General features: G+C 39.1%; 1 protein-coding gene and 1 long non-coding RNA gene across 7 annotated transcripts in view; both read right to left on the minus strand.

Moving 5' to 3' along the window:
• Positions 1–8,410: 8,410 nt before the first annotated feature.
• On the minus strand, positions 8,411–16,337 carry LOC149916652 (uncharacterized). Of its 3 annotated transcripts, XR_016469481.1 has the most exons (6): positions 16,272–16,336; positions 15,218–15,260; positions 13,291–13,399; positions 12,841–12,969; positions 8,774–8,928; positions 8,411–8,652 (listed from the first exon to the last, which is right to left on the minus strand). It is a non-coding gene; the product is annotated as an uncharacterized LOC149916652 (long non-coding RNA). The 3 variants fall into 3 exon arrangements; XR_016469482.1 differs by lacking the exon at positions 13,291–13,399; XR_016469483.1 differs by lacking the exons at positions 13,291–13,399; positions 15,218–15,260 and having other exon boundaries at positions 16,272–16,337.
• A 2,092-nt stretch (positions 16,338–18,429) lies between these two features.
• SI (sucrase-isomaltase) overlaps positions 18,430–20,362 on the minus strand; it is a 78,486-nt gene continuing 76,553 nt past the window's right edge. For all 4 annotated transcript variants that reach the window (XM_090147646.1, XM_090147647.1, XM_031603719.2 and 1 more), the window contains 2 exons: positions 19,061–19,231; positions 18,430–18,709 (listed from right to left, as the gene is read on the minus strand). In XM_090147646.1, the coding sequence (XP_090003772.1) occupies positions 18,647–18,709; positions 19,061–19,231 (234 nt within the window). In that variant the 3' untranslated portion in view covers positions 18,430–18,646. The remainder of the gene's footprint in view (positions 18,710–19,060; positions 19,232–20,362) is intronic.

Genomic DNA, 20,362 nt, shown 5'->3' on the forward strand with positions numbered 1-20,362 from the left:
TCTGAACTGACAAAACGCAAGGGATCCCAGTTAAAGCAACTACAGATTTTCCCATTTTGTAGCACATCTGTTTCTGTAGCCAACACACATTTCTGGCCCCATAATACCTGTCCTAAATTGGATAAACATAAGGTAGAATGACAGTTTTGCATAAGTGACTCCAAATAGCACAGTGTTAGTTCAGCTGAGGCCGCATCTTGCAGCAATATTACAGAGTCCTAATGTTTTTGGAATCCAAAGTACATTATCCAAATAATGGAGTTGTATAAAAATGTTCTAACACCATATACATATATGCACACATAGAATATTGTGCTACTTCTTGCTTTTATTTGTACAGGTACTGGGTACATGAATTAAATAATCTTTTCACATATTTGAACGACCCGTCTAATCCAAGGATTTAGCATTGCAAACTCTTACTGAAAAAACTGCTGCCATGTGGTTTTAAATTCCTGGAGATGTTCGTTTTTCCTAATGGCAAGAACATGCTGAAATGTTTATCAGGTCTTATTCTTTTCCCTGAGAAACTCAAAGTATAATTATGTTTCATAATTACCCGCCATCGCCTCTAACAGCATTGTTCACCCTCTGGACCTGTTGTTCTGTTGCTATTCTACCTGGCACAGTGAAATTCTCTTCAGCTTACTTAAACAATATTAATCCCATAAAAAGTGACTCAGATAACGCCACCAGCAAAGACACAACATTCTCATAATATCATGCTTATGTTGTGGCATAATGTCCTCTTGGCTGTAATTAAGTTATGTCAAGAGGATTGTCAATCTGTGGCTAGAAGCACTGCAGTAAGGTATGAGGTTGTTACATTTCTGACTTGGTTACCAGCTCAGATAAGCATTCACCTTCACTGTGCCTCTGGGTGTGAGCACCTTCCTGGAAGCTGAGCACCAGGGTGGGCCTGCATGTTCCATGGGAGGGTTGCTCGTATGGGCCTGGCTGCCCTGCCCCTTCAACCATGTACCCTGAGTGAAGAACAATATTGTTCTGGCTTGTATTGGGCTCTCAGGGTCCAAAATTTGCTTTTAATTAACAGGAGTAGTGCTATTAACCACATGCGGAATTTCACCCGCTGAAACCAATGTTGGGAGTAAAAGAGACTCGATTTGGTCATGTTAGTTCTACTAGCATACTAAGCCTGTGATTTATGTAGCACAGAGTGCTTTAAATGCTAGATTTAGTAATTCATTATCTATTTAAGACTCAAAGCAAACCACTATATTCATTGTATTCTCTTCTTCATACTTTAATTATTACTTTAGTAGTTGGCAAGAACTTTAAATGTGCTGCACCACATCCTTTGTTAGTGGTAATTCTTTATTATGTAGCTATCTACTTCTTTCAAAATGGTGAGGTAATAACAATGGTGATCACAATTCCTAAAGATTTGGGAATTTAAAATATTTTACAAAAATTGTCTCCATTTTAACACAATCTTTGCCTTTTTCCTGGAGTCAACTTTTGAGTAGGAGCATTTAGGCAAAAAAAGGTGCTTGTACATTTATGGGTAATTGGGTCTATTTAAACTTCGGCCACGCTGCAAATTAAGGGTGTCTTGTGTTTGTTGCCTTTAGATGAATCCAATGAAAAAATAAAAGAGGCCATGAAATTGAGGTGAAATGTAGAGCTCCAGAATTTGAGGTGGAGATTGCATTCCTTCTCATCCATGCTGTAGTCTTTGTAAATAAAATGATTGTATATTCCATGTCTTCATTTTCTGAAAGCCAATCTGGTTTCTTTTATAAGAACAAGCTTAGGAGTGTGCAGTGAATGCAAATTAGAGTTCTTGGTACTGGGTGTACTGTCCATCTCCTCTTTCAAACTGGAGTCTTTCTTTACCCAAAGTATTCAAGATCTACATGAAATTCTGTGGGTGGCATTTAAAAACAATGTGCTCCAAACTGAAGTTAGCTTTCATTATTGTTAATTGCCTCCCACAGAAGTTCAAGTGGATTTTGAATTGAGGAAGGTACAAGAATATCTGAAGTGTTCTGGTATTAAAAAAAAAATGATTGACAAATTGCATTTGTACATTGAAAGCCCTAGCTTTTCTGTGTTAAACACTTAGACTATATTGTGCTCTTCAGAAATGGAACTTCATTTCTGAGTGTAATCTTATTTCATCATATAAGACAATCATAATTCTTTCTTTTCAGAATAGTTTATTAGGATGTTGGAAAACAGTCAAACGCTTAGCATATTTTGACTGCAAATAGGGAAAAACTATTAATATTTGATGATAGCATTTCTGTAATAGACCAAACAAAATTCTCTGCAAAGTGAAGTAAAATGCATAATAGCTGAACCTGCAGAGGAAAAGCTCTGAAATCAGTATGAAATTATCCCATTTTTAGTAAATCATATGACTACTATAGCAAATAATGTACATAGTGAATCTGGATTTTCCATAAGTCATGTTCAGTTGCAAAATGAATGATCTGTAGGCAGAAGGGGAAGACAGAATATGCTCAGAGAAGGGCTGGAAGGGCAGAAAGTAGCTTCTGTCACTGTAGTGATGCCATACTTGGCAAAGCCATCAAACCTACAGTGTATCTGTAATCTATTGAGATTACAACCACAGAAAGAACATGTTGGTTTTCCCACAAACAAGGTAGATTTTGTAGCGTTTCTAACAGGCAAAAGGGTGGATTTTAACTTGAAACTTCACACTAAAGTTTCCACTGGTGTATTTTGCTTTCTATTGTTTTCAACAGTTATTGGTTCATGTAGGATTTTATTTGGTGGTAGAGAGAAATGGAAATGTGGGGGAAAAGTCACCAGATCAGACAGAGCTTTTAAGAGCTCTCTCAATACAGATTGAAGTGGTTTTAGTGTTTATAAAGATAGAGTTGTGCATAGCTGTCTCTTTAAAAGTTTGAAGAGAGAAAAATGTGAATAATTAAAGCATAAAATACACCTGCATCGTGTTGGGAAGTACCATCACCCAGTGTGTGGGTATTTGCAAGTCAAGGACTTCTCACCTGTGGATTTTCTCCATCAGATTAATAAATGTTGCACCTTTCTCCAGGAAGAGTTATTTCAACTGTCAGCACAGACTCATTTTGGCAGGTGGACTGAAGATACCATTGCAGGAACACAGAATGTATTCATGAAGCAGTTTGGTGACTTATTTTGTCCATATAAGCTCTGTAACACAAATAAAATTTCAGATTTACTTGTTAAGAAGTGATGGTTTCTCCCTAGGTTTATTTTCCCTAGAGAATCCTCTCTTCCATAACTTTTCTCTTTATTATTTAAGAATTTCCAACCTCTTTTAATCTGGTTTTTAATCACTTTAGCTAAAATTCATAGTGTACCTTATCTGTGTAAAACCCAGCGATGTCTCATGGTTGAATTGGGAATGCATAAAATTCCCAGTGTTCTTCAGATGTCACATCATTTTCAGGAGAAAAACCCTGGCAGCTCTAATGGGGAAAAGATTAAAGAGCTCCACAGCAAGCATATCAAATAATTGCTGATTTCACAATAGTGAGTGGAAAAAAAAAAATAATCCTACAATATTTAGCAGAAAGCAATAGGATTTATTACTACCAAAACCACTGAGTCAGCACAGTAAGCCCGCACATCTCTTTTGATCACATAACCTCACATTTCTACAAGTAAACGTGCATTCTGAGCTCTCTGTTTCTTCTCTTAATACTGCTTCTAACTGCATGTTCAATCCTTCTGTGAGACTGAGTATTGGTTTATATTACTAATTTGCTCACCACTTCTAGCCTGTTCAAACCCTCTGCTGCACCCCACCAACAAGCCATGAAAGCTCTTCAATCCTCAGTACCAGCAACCACCCAGGAAACCTCTCTGCAAGATTTACAGGAAGATTTGCAGGGAACTGACAGAGGATCCTCAGCACAACAAATGATGTTTTCTCAGTATTCACCCATGTGTATTCAAAGTGCCTGAGGACAGCCAGGATGTGTGACGGATTTTGCTACAGGGGCTAAGTTCTGGTCCTCTCTTGTGTGCATAAGAGCAGCAGTGGGAAAACTGCAGATGGTTGCTGTTGTTTGGTGGGCTTATCTGTGGCTTTTTTCCTTTTCTGTTTAAAAAAAAAATAATCATCATCGTCAGAAAGGGCTGCAAGTATCTCACAGTCAACCACTGCTCAGCCAGTGCTCAGGAGGTAGTGAAGAATTGTGAAGATTTTCTTTTGCTCCCTCCTCACCAGTGGCAAAATCCATTATTCCAAAAGTCAGAAATTCCTAAAGAGACAGAGAGAGGAGGAAATTGTTTTGAAAAGCCTATGCTGTGTTGTATGCATCTTGAGGAAGCAAACCAACTTGGTGCCATCGAGTGCACAAGGTTTTCATTCGTCATGGTGGAAAGCTTTGTCTCTCCCATGCCCTTCCCTCAAGCCATCAGTTCGCCTCTTCACCATGGACTAATAGCATATCCTTGTTTGGGCAGTCAGTCCCAATGGCTTGTACACGGAAACAAGTGCTGTAGTTCAGCAGCAGAGGACTATCCACTGAGGAAATCTCAGGCAACACAACTGAATGCTTGAAACCAATTTCTGTTGGTCGTTTGAACACAATTATCAAGGAATAAAAATAAAAAGCCATTTTGTTCTTCACTTCTTCAAGCATCTGTGTATTTGCACCACAGATCTCTGCAGTAGGTTTCTGAAAGCCCAATGGTTAATGAAATTAAATGTTAGGAGTGAATTTGACCCGATGATGAATGCCTTGGAGTCTGCTTATTGACTTCTTTGGAGGAGGTCATAAAATTGTTAGGCCATGCATGAAGTTAAATACTCTCATTTTCTGCTCTTTGCACTTTAAAGAGGTTTTATTATATTCTTTCATTTTTTTCCCCCATTTCTGTTTTGGAATAATACTTAGCCTGTTTCACTAATACGTTCTGGCATGTCAAATTTATTACATTCTTTCCCATTTGTCCCAACTCTTTCATTTTATTTTTAAAAATGGGTGGAGTGGGAGGACTTTCAGAGCTGGCAGATGTTCTGACAAGAAAACTGCTAACAATAAATGTGTTCGCAGGGTCTAGCAACTTCCAGCACGGAAGGGTTTCAGTGGGTGGTGGTAGGTTTGCATCTGATGTGGGCCATTCCATCGGGAAGCACTCCTGCTGTTGGATGGCATTACTGGGAGAATCCAAAGTGATGGAGTGATGTTTGCAGGATCGGTCTGAGCCGAGGGGCTGAGACCCCACCAGATCAGTCTGGAGCAGATGACTTCCACTTCGGTGAGATGGGAAAGTGGTTCCATGCAGCTGGGTTAGATCTAAAATAGCTGACATCAAGTGCTGGATTTCTGGGTATTCTCCTCCAAACCCAACTGTTGGTGAAAGTTCCAGTGCCAAAAGATGCTGTCCCAAAACCAGAGTAACACATTATTCTCCCAGCTTCCCATCCTGAGGTTATTTCTAATCCTTTTCTGCAAAGTACGCAGCCTAGCTAAGCTATTAAATAAGGAAGAGGCTGCAGAGCACTAGAAATATTTGAATTGCTGCCTTTTCACATTCTGTCACTGCTGTCTAATGGGCCTTCAGAAGCAGGTTCATTGTTTCCTCAGCACATTGTGCTGTGAGGCCTTGCATATAGATTTCTTCTGCCCCCAAAAGTCCTATCTGTGCCCCGCTGGGGATCAAAATGAATGCTGATTTCAGATTAATAAGCAGGCTCCATTTTTCTGACAGCCTATGCACTGCAGTAATACCGTCACCTATTTCTTAGGATGGGTTTGTTTCCCAAGTTGTCAATTAGCTGAAGAGAAAGTGCACTCTCCCACCATCTTTATTTCTGTGACCAGATCCGATCCTTTTGGGTACATCATTCGTCAACATGTCAGCGATGTGAGCTTGCTGGGGGTTTTTATGAGCCTGAAAATATTCTTAAAAGATGTTCTTTCATTACTGAGTGTAGGTTTAAACCAAATGTTTTTGAAGTAACGCTGTTAGGCTTTGGAAACTTCTGAAGTTGACAACAAAAAAGACGACGTGGAAGTTGAAATTCTTTTGTTTCTGCAATAATGCTTCTTTTTTTTCCTGTTGTCAAAATGCGTGACTTGAAATTAAAAATAAAGAAAAAATTGTCTTGGTCTTTGTATTTTTCTTCAGGAAGAAAACTCCTTTCCCATTGACAGATACCAGGGTGCAATGCAGTGATGCTCCCGTCCTGAGCAACGTGATTTTGGGAGGCTTTCTTTTGGATGACCATTCTCCTTTTGTGTATTTCTCTGTCTCTTTGCTCTTCTAGTAGCATGGCAGTAAAAACTTTAATTGTACTTGAAAGTTAAACCAAGTAACAGCTTGGTCATCTTGCAGTAAAAGCTCACTTTATTCCATGGATCCTGTTTAAATTAAATATTTATAAGGTACCTATAAAGTAAATAAGAATAAAAGCAAGGTACTTGCCATAAAGGGACTGAAGGACTAAAGATTCTGAGCAGCATTTTCTCACTGCTTACAGCCTTCCTTTGCTGTTTGACTGCTGCATGTTTGAGAACGGCTGCAGATTTGCTACGGAAGAGCAGTATTTTCCTCTACTACAGATATCCAGTGCTATCTCCAGTGAGCATCTCAGCGTGAGGATGATGCTCTCATGCACATCTTGTGATAAGTGCATAGCTGCTACTTTCTATTTTATGCCACAGTGAAACAAACGGATTTATTTTTTTTTTTAATATATATACAAGAAATTGAAAATGACTTCAAAATCATAAAATATCAGGCTGCAGGAATTACTTATTTTGTCATTGTTATTGAAGGTAATTACAAAAATATTGAGACTATACAAATTTAAGCCTTGCATTACAGAGGAATAGAGGTATTAAACTCCTCTATAATTTAAAACAAACTCCAAAGGACAACAGAAGCACTTGGAATGTACCCATACATCTACACAACCAAGCAAGGCACTGGAAAGTTATCCATGGGACTACATGACAGGTAGATAACTGTTCCATTCTAAGCATAAATGTCCATAAAAACAAATATCCTCAATCTCTAAACACGTTAGCTTCTTACAGAGTCACCATTGTATGAAAATAGAGTTGTTCGTAACACTACAATAAGTTATTTTTATTATCTGCATTATACATATGCAGAGGAAGAGAGAAAAAAATGGCATCTTTTGTCTGGCAACTAAATGTTTCCCAATGGACACCATCAGTTTTCTGGAATATGCAAATGGATGTCTCTGTGAGTAAATATTTAACATCATAGACACTTTTTGTAAAGGTATATACTACACATGAATATGCAATTCACATTTCTAGCAGTTGGAAATACTTCCTCTCTGGGACCTTGTTTCCACACAATTAAAAAAAATAAAATAATCAAAAACAAACCCCAGGACATTATGATTCATTACTCAATATGTAAAGGAACTTTCACACAATCTATGTTGGAAATGCATAACTTCAAATTTTGACATTTTCAGTGCACAGTCATTAAAAGAAAAGCTCATTTTGATTTTCTTTCCTTTGTTTAAGGAAAAATCATTTCCTTTTTCACCCATATATTTATGTGTATTCTCATAAATATGCATTATGGTTTGCTGGAAAGGATATTCACTAACATCTATTAGTAATAAATAAATAAAAGTCTCAAAGGAATTATCTAGCAGTAGGTGGATAATTCTAACTTTTGTTCCTCCCTTGCAAGGAAATATTGAAAAGAAGGAAAGCATGAATTAACTCTCCAGGACTGTAATGCAAGGCTTGATAAGAAATGCATTAAAATGCATTATGAGAGGCAAAAACCTGACCCAAAATTCTTCTCATAAGATATTAATGAGCGGTTCTATTTATATATAATATAATATCTGTTTAGAATGAGCCTGGCTAAATCATGTTTATAAACACATCTTCAGGTGTAAAAATCACTGGGTCAGATTTTAACTACAAATTGACATTCCTTGCACTCCTATGCACTTTAACTTCAGGTATGTAGGCAGTGTTCCTTACCACTGGGTCACCCAGACCTGCCACATCTCAGAAATTTTAATACACTTGATTCATGTTTAAGGCATGCTATAAAATTCTGCTCTGAGCACAAGGACCTGAGGTGTTGCCCCAGTGAAATACAGCACATGACCTAAAGGCCTCTGAGCTCTTCTCTTGAGCAAAACACAACCAGCATAAGGATGCTCAAAAAAGGGATTTAAATGAACTTTGCTGTACCAGACTCCCAATTCTCTCCCCGCTTCCTCAGCAGTATTATTTAGCATGCATTTTCAGTTTCAATAAGACCCTTCATTGATGATCATCTTGTTAATATCCCTTAGCTTCAGAAATAATTTCATTTCTGACTATTTTATTAAAAACATCTCTTTCTGCCTTGTTTGCTAGGTGCTGCCATGCAGAAGATGCTAAGATGACAAGAGCATGTAGCAAGTTCTATCAGGAGCTCTACTAGTGAAGGAAACATCAAAACTCCATTGGTGGCCAACACCTCCAGCCTATGCCAGCTCTCACCATCAATGTTATTGCTTACTTGTGAACTTACCAGTCAGCAGAGGGAAAAATCCAGTTAACCTATGGCAGAACGGCTCCTCAAGTCACCTGAGCGTTGGGTTGTTCCAGTAGCAAGGCATTTTCTCCATGTTTCTATTTCAGAGTTTGGAAACTTTGACGTCGCCTTGCATTATTGCTGCACAAATGAAGAAAAGCACATTGGAATTGTTTCAGAGGCTGACACACAATCACACAAATGGGGATAAAGGAGATACATGCAGAAAGAATGGTAGTACGTCCACCTGCCTTCAATGTACCTTTTGAATCGAAACATTCAGCCTTGTATGTAGGATGTTCTATGACAAAACATTGAAACTGCAGTCAATAGTTCTGTTTCACATCTTTCCATCCTTCTGGGTCTGCTGTCCTTCTGTGCAGCTTTGTCCTCTGATATTCTGAGAAACCATTCTCTCTGTGGAAGGATTCATGACCAATTTTATAAGCAGAGTTCTATTTAGTTTTACATGCATACTAGGTAATGAAGTAGTGTCCACATGGGAGATGATAGTGGAAAAAAACAGGGTGGGATTTATGATGAAAAAGGGCATTTCCAAAGAGAAAAAGTACCTTCATAAGTGCACCAAGCCTGAAACTATCACATTCATTACAAATTGCTTCGATCAGTGCAGTACGTAGTTTGAAATTTTGAGTAAGATGGGACTGATATTACTAGTCAATGCATAGTGAATTTATTCACAATTTCTGTTCCGAATTCATCCCAAAAGGTATTACCTGTTACCTGAGCTTATATCAAAGTAAGAAATCACTAAATGCAAGCACTTAGACCTGAGATAATTAGCAGGTTAGAATATGTGAAGTTGTGCAGAAAAAAAAACCAAAACCCTTCAGATCATGCTGAAATTGTACTTCAACATGTTTGGTTGGCTTTTTTTTTTTTTTTTAATGTTAATATAATATTTTGCTTGTATTATTTGCGTAACCGCATGTTCTTTTGAATAATACTGTTAAATAGGGTATTTAAGGGAGGACTCGATGATATGTTGGCAGGAATATTTTCTCTTAGATACAGAATATTTACAGTTCATTAACAGACTGTCTCTATAAAAAACAGATAGGTAGGTACCAATCCCAAATTACCTAAGTGACACAGTTGGTTGCACGTCACAGTACTCTGGCTGCTCTGTCTGAGCAATTTAAGAGCTGTTTTTCCGTGCAGCCCCTTTTTGCATTAGCAGTCATCCAGACACTTGTCACCAAGAGAAGCACGCTTCAGATTTGTATATAAAGGCTGCTGAAACCCAGAACAACCCAGTTGTCACTTTTTCCCCTCTTACATCACCAGAGATTGTTTGCAGGATCAGAGGGAGGCAGAAAAGACAGACATAAGCAGGTGTAATGCTGAAAAAAGTGCCAGTCACAATAAGCAGTTTGTCATCGTTTTCTTTTTAGCTTTTATTGCTGATTTAGTCATCTTGAGTTTTCTTAGTCTCAGCAGAAAAGTGGAACATCTTTAACGGTGTCTGTCACCCAGAAGCAGTAACCTAAAAGCACAGAAGAAAGTGGGATGTTTCATCCCTCTGCTCCCACTGGAAAGAATGATCCCTTTGGCCACTCTCCCTGCATTCTGTCCATGCAGAATGGATTTTCTGAGTGGAGAAGCGGTGTAAATCCAGTAATAGACTTTGTTCTTTGCTGACAGGCAGTGCCAACTGGACCTCTGATTCAGTCAGTGGGGTCAAGTGAAAGCTCTGGGCAGGATGATCACAGCACGTGGAGTATGTTTGGCCCAAGCCTATCCCTGAAGTGGTCAGGCTTGATTTTGTAGATCCCTTCCAACCAAACTACTTTAGTCTATTCTACTCCATTCCATTTGTTAGTATTATACCCAAGATTTCTTCATTGATTATATTCAAAAACTAAAGAATACACAAGGTGAATAACACTATCCTTATGGGGAAAAAAAGAAGCAGCTATTTCACATAAGATATAAGGTGTAGTTATGCAAGAGTCACAGGAGAAATAGGACAAGGATACAAGAATGGGGTAGCTATCCAAGAGTTCAAAGGTAGGCAGCTGATCAAAGGTTAAATACAAAAAGGAATTATTGTATTCAAGTTGAAGATAGGACACGTTAACCTAAATAGATGTTTAGCTTCAATTAAAACTCTTGGAAAAAGCTTTCGTGCTGTGGGCAAGCTCTGAAACTCAGGCAAACTTTTTTTATGACTTGAAATGTTATAAGGAAAGAGAGTGAGAGATTAGGCTATCAGTGAAGAATGGGATATCTCAATTTTCATTTGGAAATGCTTTGAGTTATAAAAGGTAGAGGGCAGAACTGATTAGATCCATTTAAAATTGCAGTGTGCAGAGGTGGCATGAAAATATTTCCTTTTCTTAAGTTAGAGGTGGAATAGGTAGAACCCTTAAAAGCATTTTCTCCATACTGATAGCAGCAGAGCGAACAGAAGGGAAAGGCTTGCAGTGAAAATGAGAAAAGGAGGAGCTGAGGGAGAGATTAGCTCAATTGTGAGAGGAATTTCATTAAAGGAATCAGATGAAAACTTGTAGAGGAAACAAGAGCTGCCTGGTATAAAAAAATAACAAACCACGCTTCCTAAGCATCACTGCTTGCTTCAATAGAAAATGAATCGGAGAATATTGAATAGCAACAAATTAATCTGAGAGTCTGTATATGCAGTGCAGGACATTCCGTTTTCTTTTCACTCATTATTGAATATTGGGAAAATATAGAATGTTGAAAGGTCAGAAGAGCCTGTGATTGACCCTGCTGGAAGAAAGTGACTAATTCTGGTTAGGCCTTTGGACATCATCTTGTTATAAGAGCAATCCACAAATATAAGCAATTGGAAGGATGCTGCATCATCTGGTGTACTCCCACCTTGCATATCTAGTCCATGACTACCCCTAGGTTTGGACGGTCAAACTTAAGTAGCACTCGAGCATTTTCTGTGTTACAGGGTAGATCCTCCCACACCTACTCTTCCCATAGCAGCAAACAAAGCCACAGACCTGGAGGAACTCACCTGGACCAGACTTTCATACTCCTACAGGTGCACAGAGAAGCTGAGCAGGGCTGAAGGGGGCATCTGGATGACAAAGCCCTACCATGAAGAGAACACCATTGCTTATCCCCAGTCCTAAGTGCATCAAGGTAACGACCATGAAAAGACCATACATAGGTGGGCAAAATCCTCAAGGACTGCTTCCAGGGCCAAAACTGAAAACCACCGAGTTCCTTTCACCTCTCCAAAACTTGACTTTTTCCTCTATACTCAATTAAAAGCTGTTGGTCAAGACCACACAACAATATCCAACACTGCCCATATTTTTAATAAATAAATATATTCCTGGTATTTTAAGAGGCAATTTATGGAAAATAATTATTAACAATAATTAACAAAATAACTTTTAACAATTAGCTTTCGGTCAGCCCACATGAACATCACTGCTATTTACCTTTCCTACACTGAGTTCTCAAAAAAATTGCTTCAGTTTTAAAATAACTGGAATATATTAGTGACAGCTGATCCTGATTATTTGGTTTGTATCAGGGGAAGTATATTCTGCCCTATATCTGCCTGAAAGGTCTCAAGAGAATCATAGAAAACTCAGGTTGGAAAAGAGCTTAAAGATGATCAAGTCCAACCACAAACTAACCATACTACCCTAACTCTAACTCTAACCCTTAAAAGAATATGAGGTTAGCTTACTCAGCAAAACAAGGAAAGTACAAAATCCTTATTTGAAGTATAGCATCTTACCCAAATGTCCCATTTTAGATGGGCAAAGTCCCCCAAAATCATCAACTGAAAAAAAAAAAAATAAAATCCTATAAAACAGAATGAAAATATGAATAGTATTGCCCCTCACTGGAGCTGGGAGCTTTATAGCATCCAAGCAAGCTGTGTTTTTCACCACCTCAAGATACATCAAATATAAAGAGGTGGAAAGAAATAACTCCACATTCCAAATGAAAGACCAGCAATTTTGCCAGAGTTGTGCTGAGGTTTGAATGGCGGAAGGGCAGTCATGTTCACAAGCAGACCATGCACCCGCCATATTGCTGGATGTCACTTTCCAGCTGCTACTTCCCAACACCAAGGAAAAGTTCAGTGAACTGCATGCGCGTGTGGCAGCTTCATTGGAACAGGCCCAGCCAAGTGTGCATTAATTGTCACTAATTTTTAGCAGCATGAGAACTCCTACTGAAATACAGTAATTTCATGGAGATAAATCTGATACCAGATGTAGTGCAAATGAAAGCAAGAGAATTGCTTGTGGGAAGGTGCCAGAGCTCACTGCCTCTCATCTGCTTCAGTGGGATTTTCTGTGGCAAACTGACCTGAACAGGAGCACGATGCCTGGGGGTGCCTCTGGGCTGCAGCTTGCTCTTCCCTTACAGTGTAAGCAGGTGGGACTGCACTAATGGAGCAGATCCTGTACTCAGTAAGTTGCTGCTGATATCCTTCAGCTGTACCACACAACAGGAGAAAGGATAACAATTCAGCAGCAGGCAAAAAAAAAAAAAGCACCCTGATTACATGCTAGTCTGCAAGAACCAGAAACATTTATAAAAGCCACTATTTAGGCAGCACATGCTGTAACAGAGCAGTAGCTGAAATCTGTAGCATCTGTCATCTCCCCAAATAGCAATAATGTCAGGTGTGACACTGCAGGAATTGACCCTGCAGCCTGGAGGCTGAGGTTCTGACCCCCAAGTATCCTGTTAAGACAGCTATTTTGCTAACTGTGTCCATAGGTTTTCAGTCAGAATGTGTTTAAGGTAACTTACCCTGTGGTTATTGCTGGGCACTCCTCTGAAAACGTCCTCCAGCCACTCATCTGGCAAGGATGTAATTTACAGACCCGTCACCTCAATAGCACTCATCACGTTATGATTTCTAGGAAGAAAGCTCCAAGCTATTTCCAAGCTTGCACTTCATGTGTTTTATTGCTGAGGAATCCTTGGATTCTTCCACTTTTGAAGCATTAGAAAGATAACTAACTCTGAATACCGCTCATTACTACGGCCATGTAACTCTACTTAAAATACAAAGATAAACTACTAACATGAATCTCGCAGATGACTGCACACAGGTGCAGTACACTTGCTGTTTCAGAAGTAGACAGAAAAAAGGTTGAAATGAGTACAGGCTTCTGCCATTTCTCTGCTTTCAAAGATCACAAGCAGTGATTTCTCAGTGGGAAAGAAGGGAATCCCAACAAAAGCCCTACCTTGGCCTGGCACATAACCAGCAGGGCTTTACAGCATTTGGAAAACCATATGAAAGGTGCTTAAAGGGTACTTCTAGGAAGGCCAGACAGGGTGGCCAGTCTTGTCATCATCTCCTCCATGACAGGTGGAGGGATTGATAATTGTCTAAAACATGCAGAACTGAGTGTTGTGCTGCCCACCATTGCAGAGGTGATATTCTGTCCACCAGTGGAATGGCCATGGACCTCATCAGTCTTGTGATGGCTGGCCCATGGCTCATGCTCATCTGGGGAACTTGGGCTTGTCTGACACCATTGCCAGTGCAACAGTAAGTTACAGCATAAACCACTTCATCAGGTGGGAAAGAAAGTATTTAGTTTCTTTAATGCAGTCAGGATTATCCACCAGTACCTGAAAAGCTGAGGGGTACTCCCTGGGTATTTTCTTAGTACCCACTGCTCTCTTATAGTGATAACACAATTGTTCATCTCTCAGAAGAGTATGACCTTAATCTGGAGAGATCTGCACAACCACCATTAAGAATAGCTGCTGTACTTAGCTAATTTTTTTCCTCATCCTCTCTGATGTATCCAAATACACCTGTGCCAAGAATAGATTTTGCTGCAAGCTGTCTCCATCCTGTCTGCTGGTCCTCTACTCAGGGCTCTGACCATTAGGCTGAATGGTTATAATGACTCTGCAGCCACCTTTAACGTGCAGAAATGAAGTAATACAGAAAATATAAAGACGAGAATGTAGCAGTGTCTAACTTTCTTGTGAAACCTGTATTTTTTAAAGAACTCTGTAAAGAGAAAATTCTCTGCGAGAGGTAACCTTTCTGTGTGACTGTTAGCTCTTTCATCCCACGTCTAAAAGCCTTTAACACTGTTGTGTTAAAAAACTGTGAACGTGGTAGAGAAATGAATTCTGATGCAGGGGATTCAAAGGTACTGATGCATGAGCATTTGCTTGAGGGTACCTGAAACAAAACCAGTAGACAGAAAAGGGAGACATGGACCTGTAGTCACTGTGATTAATCTTTGGGCTTTATGTTCTGGACCAATGAGACACTCACTACCTACTAAGATCAAGCATGCAACACAGCAAAAAAGGTTGAACAGACTGATAGGGGAATTACAGTGGTGGAATTAATTGGTTTTATCTATTTTCTTCCCTTCCACATTGACAAGGTGGCTGGTACTTCCACATTCTCATTTACCTGCCTGAAACCATGATTTATACACATTCTAGCCTTCTAAGTAAAATCAGTTCAGCATTACCAAGACTGTGCACAACCACTTTCCCACACCCTTTACATACTGAGATTAAGAAAAAAAATTCAGTTCTCCCAGCCACACAGCTAGGAGACACAGTTTTATAATGCCCATCAGCTGTCACTTGACCTTGATTCAATCTCAAAGCTGCATCTCTTTTCATCTAGTCAAGGAAGCTGTACCCATTCTATGACCCATGTCAGAGACAGAAGGTGGGTATTAGCACGTACCTGAAAGGCCTTGTTCTAATCTTACTGTCTTCTGTTGTAGCCCCTATGATACCAAAACATTACTAAACAAAAACAACCCAAACAAAAATAAAAAGAACTCAGTAATAATGAAGATCTCCACTTACTAACAATGAAATAAAACATATACATATGCATGTATATACATGTATGTTTACATGTGTATATATGCATATATCATTACATATATGGAGAGCTCTTTGTAAATAAAAGGGAGCCATATTGCCCAGTATCCCACTTCTGGCCACATTCAGACTCAGTTTCTCACCAGGGTGCACGTCAAGTGGTGTTTTGATTATACCCTCCCAATTTCCAGCAGTCTGTTGGGCCTTTGGAGCTGTTAAACCCTTGGAAGTCAGAACCTAGTCTTCCCTACACTCTTCATAAAATACTCTCATGCTTTAATACTAGGAAAAATTGTACTGAAAATTTTAATACCAAACATATTTATGACTTCTTTCAACCACAGTTTCCTCTGATTTTTTTTTTATTTTTATTTTTTTTTAAGTATGCCCAGAACAGCAGCCAAAACAGTTCAGCAAGATTTTTGAAAGAAGAACTTCATATCTTCCGGGGAAGATGCTGTGCCTTCAGTAAGAATTTTCTAGCAGAATGTACTGCAACTGACAGCAGGATTACATCTAACCTCAGGATGTTGCTATGGTATTCTACAAGTAATTTATTTATTTTTTTAAGTGCTAGAAAGTCAAACTACTCGGAGTCAAAAATTGATCTGCTAGGAAAAGAGATTGAAAAAATAATATTCTTTGTTAACAGATTTAGGGGCCAGTAGTTGTGCACGAGCTTACCCAGTCTGGCATTACTTTGCTATATAATTTGATGATTTATTAATTCCAGAAATCTCAGCTTGCTAAGGTAGAAAAGATTTACAACTCTTCTGCTTAAGCAGAAACAGCTCCTCTTTATCCATGATTGTTGTTCAGGTGTGGGGAAAGGCAATGGCAAATAACCAGTTCTAAGTCACCCAAAAAGGGCAATGGACACAAACCAGCTACAGAAAGAAAGATTTCCTTACCTATCCCAAGGATCCAAGCTTGCTGAACACTCCAGAAGGAGGGATCTCCAGGTAGAGGCCCTTCCCTCACAGCAGTCAGCCCTTAAATGAAGTTTGAAGAAGGGAGGTTCTACCTCTTCCAGTCACACAGGAGAATTGCTTTCACCTGTGCTCCCAGGGCTGACTGTGTCCCTTCACCAGGTGCTCAATCATTGGTTCAGTTCATGACTTAGCAATTCCCATATATCAGGTTTCATCTCTTGTCCAGGAACTGTGCCTGGAAGGGTTCCAAAGACTGGGGACAGTGCACACGTGCTCTGACCCACTGTGCTTCTAAGACACAGAAAGAGCAGATTCAGCCAACTACTGTTCAACTCATTATGCCTTGACAATCTTCTGTCACTAATTCCTCTTTAACTAATGAAAAGACAAATGCAATGAAAGCAAGGCAAACTGTTTTCTTAAAGCAACAACCAAGTACAAACTGTTAAATAGGCTTAGGTTCATTGTGAGAGTGATGCCAAATGAAAAAAAAGTGTCTCTGAACACGAGGAGGTGGGCCTGCAACTGCTTTGTGAGCAGGAGCATTGTTGAACTCCTTGCCAGCAGATGCTCTCTATTCTCAGTTAAATAGGAATTAAAAAGGGAGAGTCGACAAATCTGTAGAAACAAAATGACTTTTACTTGGAAATCCAGAATTTACATCCTGTTTATGACCTTTAGGATGAAAATAAGGGGGAAAAGGAAACCAACTGGAGAAAGCATCATGAGTTTATAGTCTCATGAGGTTTAGTGCCCTTTGTGTGTATAATGTGTGTAGAGCTGATAAACACATGGTCTGGCTCCATTCTTGAACTGATCTACGGGCTGTGCCCTGCTCTGAGCCCTGTGCAAGTAAGAACCTCAGGAGGGGATGCTCATTGCCTGGGCACTTTGGAAGTGACAAAGAGAGAGCACCCAAGGCACATTTCAAGCTCCAATTTCTCAGTCTGAATGAGTTCCTGATGAATTATTATCTTGGGGATTTCCCTGTGGTCCATACACATGGAGCTCAGCTAACGTGCTGTGCTCTGACAGGCTCTCACAAAGCCAAGAAAACAGAATGATAAACTTCCCCAAATAAATGTAGTAACAGAAAAAAGAAAAAAAAAAAAAAAAAAAAGATACAAATAAGCTCTTGGAAACCTTTATCTGTGCCTAGCATTTCCCACATCAGTTGGGCAGGTGCAAAGTGATAGCACATTACAGTACAGGGAATGGGTCAAAGGCTGGGTAACCTGCACATCCCCTTTCTGCAGCAATGGGAGATGTCTTTGCTTACTTATACAGCTGGTCATCATTAGCTCAAGAGAGTAGAGTTTGTTCTTTTGGACAAAAATATTCATTAAAATGGTGAATTTGGCCTCATGGGGTTTTTCTTTTAACCTGCATTTCCAATTTGGTTACTTCATGGGAAAGTTCCATTAAATTCAGGCCTGTAAGTACATGGATTCTCTTATAAGATGTTGGCTACTTGGCTGTTTTACTACAGAATTTCATAGCAAAGAGCAGCTTTTAGATGATTTTTAAGCACAGTCACTAGAGATTACTACTACCTCTGACAGCAGTTTATTCCCATCAAATTTAATTGTAAACATGCTTTACCAATCTGTTTAGATCATATGCTGCACTCTTGGGATACAGAAAGCTGTTAACACGAGTCGCTATTATAGTAAACATACAGCATTAACTTCAGTGAAACAAAACTCAGAGTCTGATGTCTGTTAGCTAACCTTGAAACTTCAAGTTTAATTTTGCAACTTCAGCACTGGGGAAAAACAAATGTCTGTCTGAAGTCATACAAAATATTTGAATGACTGTCACAGGTCCTCAGTGTCTTTTGTACATCAGCAACTGGCAATGCTGTTCCAAGCTAAATCCAGAAATCTGAAAGCATTTACTTTGTCTGCCCTTAAATACCTCTCAGTAGTTGTGCTTACATGGGGAGAGTTGAAATCAAGAGGACAGAAGTTAAGTATGGGCAGAGTTACGCCCTAGCTGCATGCAGAACTCTGAACTACCTATGTTTGTGAAATTGAGAAAGCATGAAGTCAGCCAGAAATTCTTCTTAAAACACAGAATTTTATGTTCAGATTTCTGTTTTGAAAGATGACACATTGACGTGCTATACTGTTTAACACATAAATTTTTAATTATATGGAGAGCTTATACTTAGCTTTCAACAATACTCAACCCTGTCTCCCTTAGACACATAATACCTTGATAAGAGCTGAATATAATATGTTTTTAAAATACAATGCATTTTAAGATGCCAAAGTGGCAGGATAAGAACTGAAAGCCACTTCTAAAACAAAGACAAAATTCAGCAACATGGCTGATGCTATCATGCAAGCTTTTTAACTCCATTGCACTGTGTAGCTTTGTCCTAAATGAAGTTGAAGCGGGGTGATCCTCATGACCTGCGAGGGAAAAGAAATAACCCAAAATTAGTAACTATACCCTGATTATATGCCATTTAGGGTTTGTTTTTTTTTTTTTTTTTTTCAGCATTTGTCAGAATACAGGGAATTTCAATAAGGATTACAAGAATATTTTCTTCTTTCCTTTTTTTGTTTTGTGTGTGTGTGAGTTTGTGTCATTGGTTATCTTAACCAGCATAGGTTTTGTACTTCTGTTCCTTTTTGTGCTGAGGCATATATATAAATATTCACATATAAATAATATATATTTAAAAGGCAGTTAAATCTCCAGAGGTTTATAAGCACACGTGCAGCTGTGAAGGTGTTGTTACCCCAAAACCAGCATCTCACCTGCTTGGTGCTGTCATATAACACCGTGTGACCTGATGGAATTACCACACCGTTCTGTGTCACATTCGCCTGCTGAACACTGGTGGGCACACCCAGGACTTTAATTTCAGTAAACATCAGGTTGTTTGGATCGCTGTAACCATGATGCTCAACCTTGATCTCTAAAAGATTCTGAAAGGAAAAAAGAACCAAATAGGATGTGGTCATTAAGCTGGTCCAAGTCCACCTGAGTCAATTGCCTTCCTATCTTTCTGTTTGTGCAATGACAGCTGTACGGACAAACCTGTCCTCTGTTGGCACAGAGACCTCTTCTCTCAGCCTTTGCTACGCCTGATCCAGGATTAAAAGACATTATTTCATCATTCTGCATGCCACCATTTCAGACTTTTTATTGAACTGACTCTGGTTCTGGGTAGGGCCCAAACCTATCAGATCCTGCAAAAAGAATTCTCTGCTTCTATGGACAGTTGTTCATGGGAGTCCCTCTACTTTCCCAATAGAAATGTGTCTTCAGAGGAGGAAAGGAATGTGGAAACGGAGATAAATACGTATCAGCAAATACAAAATAGAAGTCTCTTAATGTTTCAGAGATGTTCAGATGTCCTTTTCATTATTTCTTTAAACTGCCTTTCTCAATGCAAAAATATCTAGGATGGATTGCAAACCATTTCAGACCTAATGAGACACAGGTGTGACCTGGGGGCAGCATTTCCTGAATCAGTTGCTGTGATTTTAGGAAGATTATGGGCACATATTTTCTATAGAGTCTTCTCAGTTCCACCACTGGGTCTCCAAAGGTCATGTTAAGCTGCCCAGAGAAGGTGTCAGCCCTTGTGTGGGCCCATGAAAATGTGCTATGATACACTTCTGCATATTTAATGCATTCGTGGTGAGGCTATTTATTTTAGTGCGAGCATTTCTTGTTGTTGGTCGATTCAAGTTCTCTTTAATTAGGCATTTTCTTACCAGCTTCTGCAAGAGCAGGAGAAGGTGCATTTATTTTATTATCTCTTCAGCTACAAATGGTGAATATTAGCAAAACACACTTCTGTTCCTTACCAATTAAGGTCCAATTATATAGACAGATAAAGACAGAATTAAAATCAGAAGAAAGAACAGCTGGCATAAAATAAGACATTTTAGCACCCTGGTGGATGAATGAAGTCTGTTTTCTATTACAATATTAAAAAAACATAAGACAAAAATAGTCCTACAATTCCTGATATTCAGCCAGTTATAATAAATATTGGAAACCAACATCCCAGAAATGGCAGTAATTAAACACTCGTATTTACTGCCACC

The sequence above is a fragment of the Phasianus colchicus genome, chromosome 10 (genome assembly GCF_987193195.1).
Source record: "Phasianus colchicus chromosome 10, bPhaCol1.hap1.1, whole genome shotgun sequence".
Classification (NCBI taxonomy): Eukaryota; Metazoa; Chordata; class Aves; order Galliformes; family Phasianidae; genus Phasianus; species Phasianus colchicus.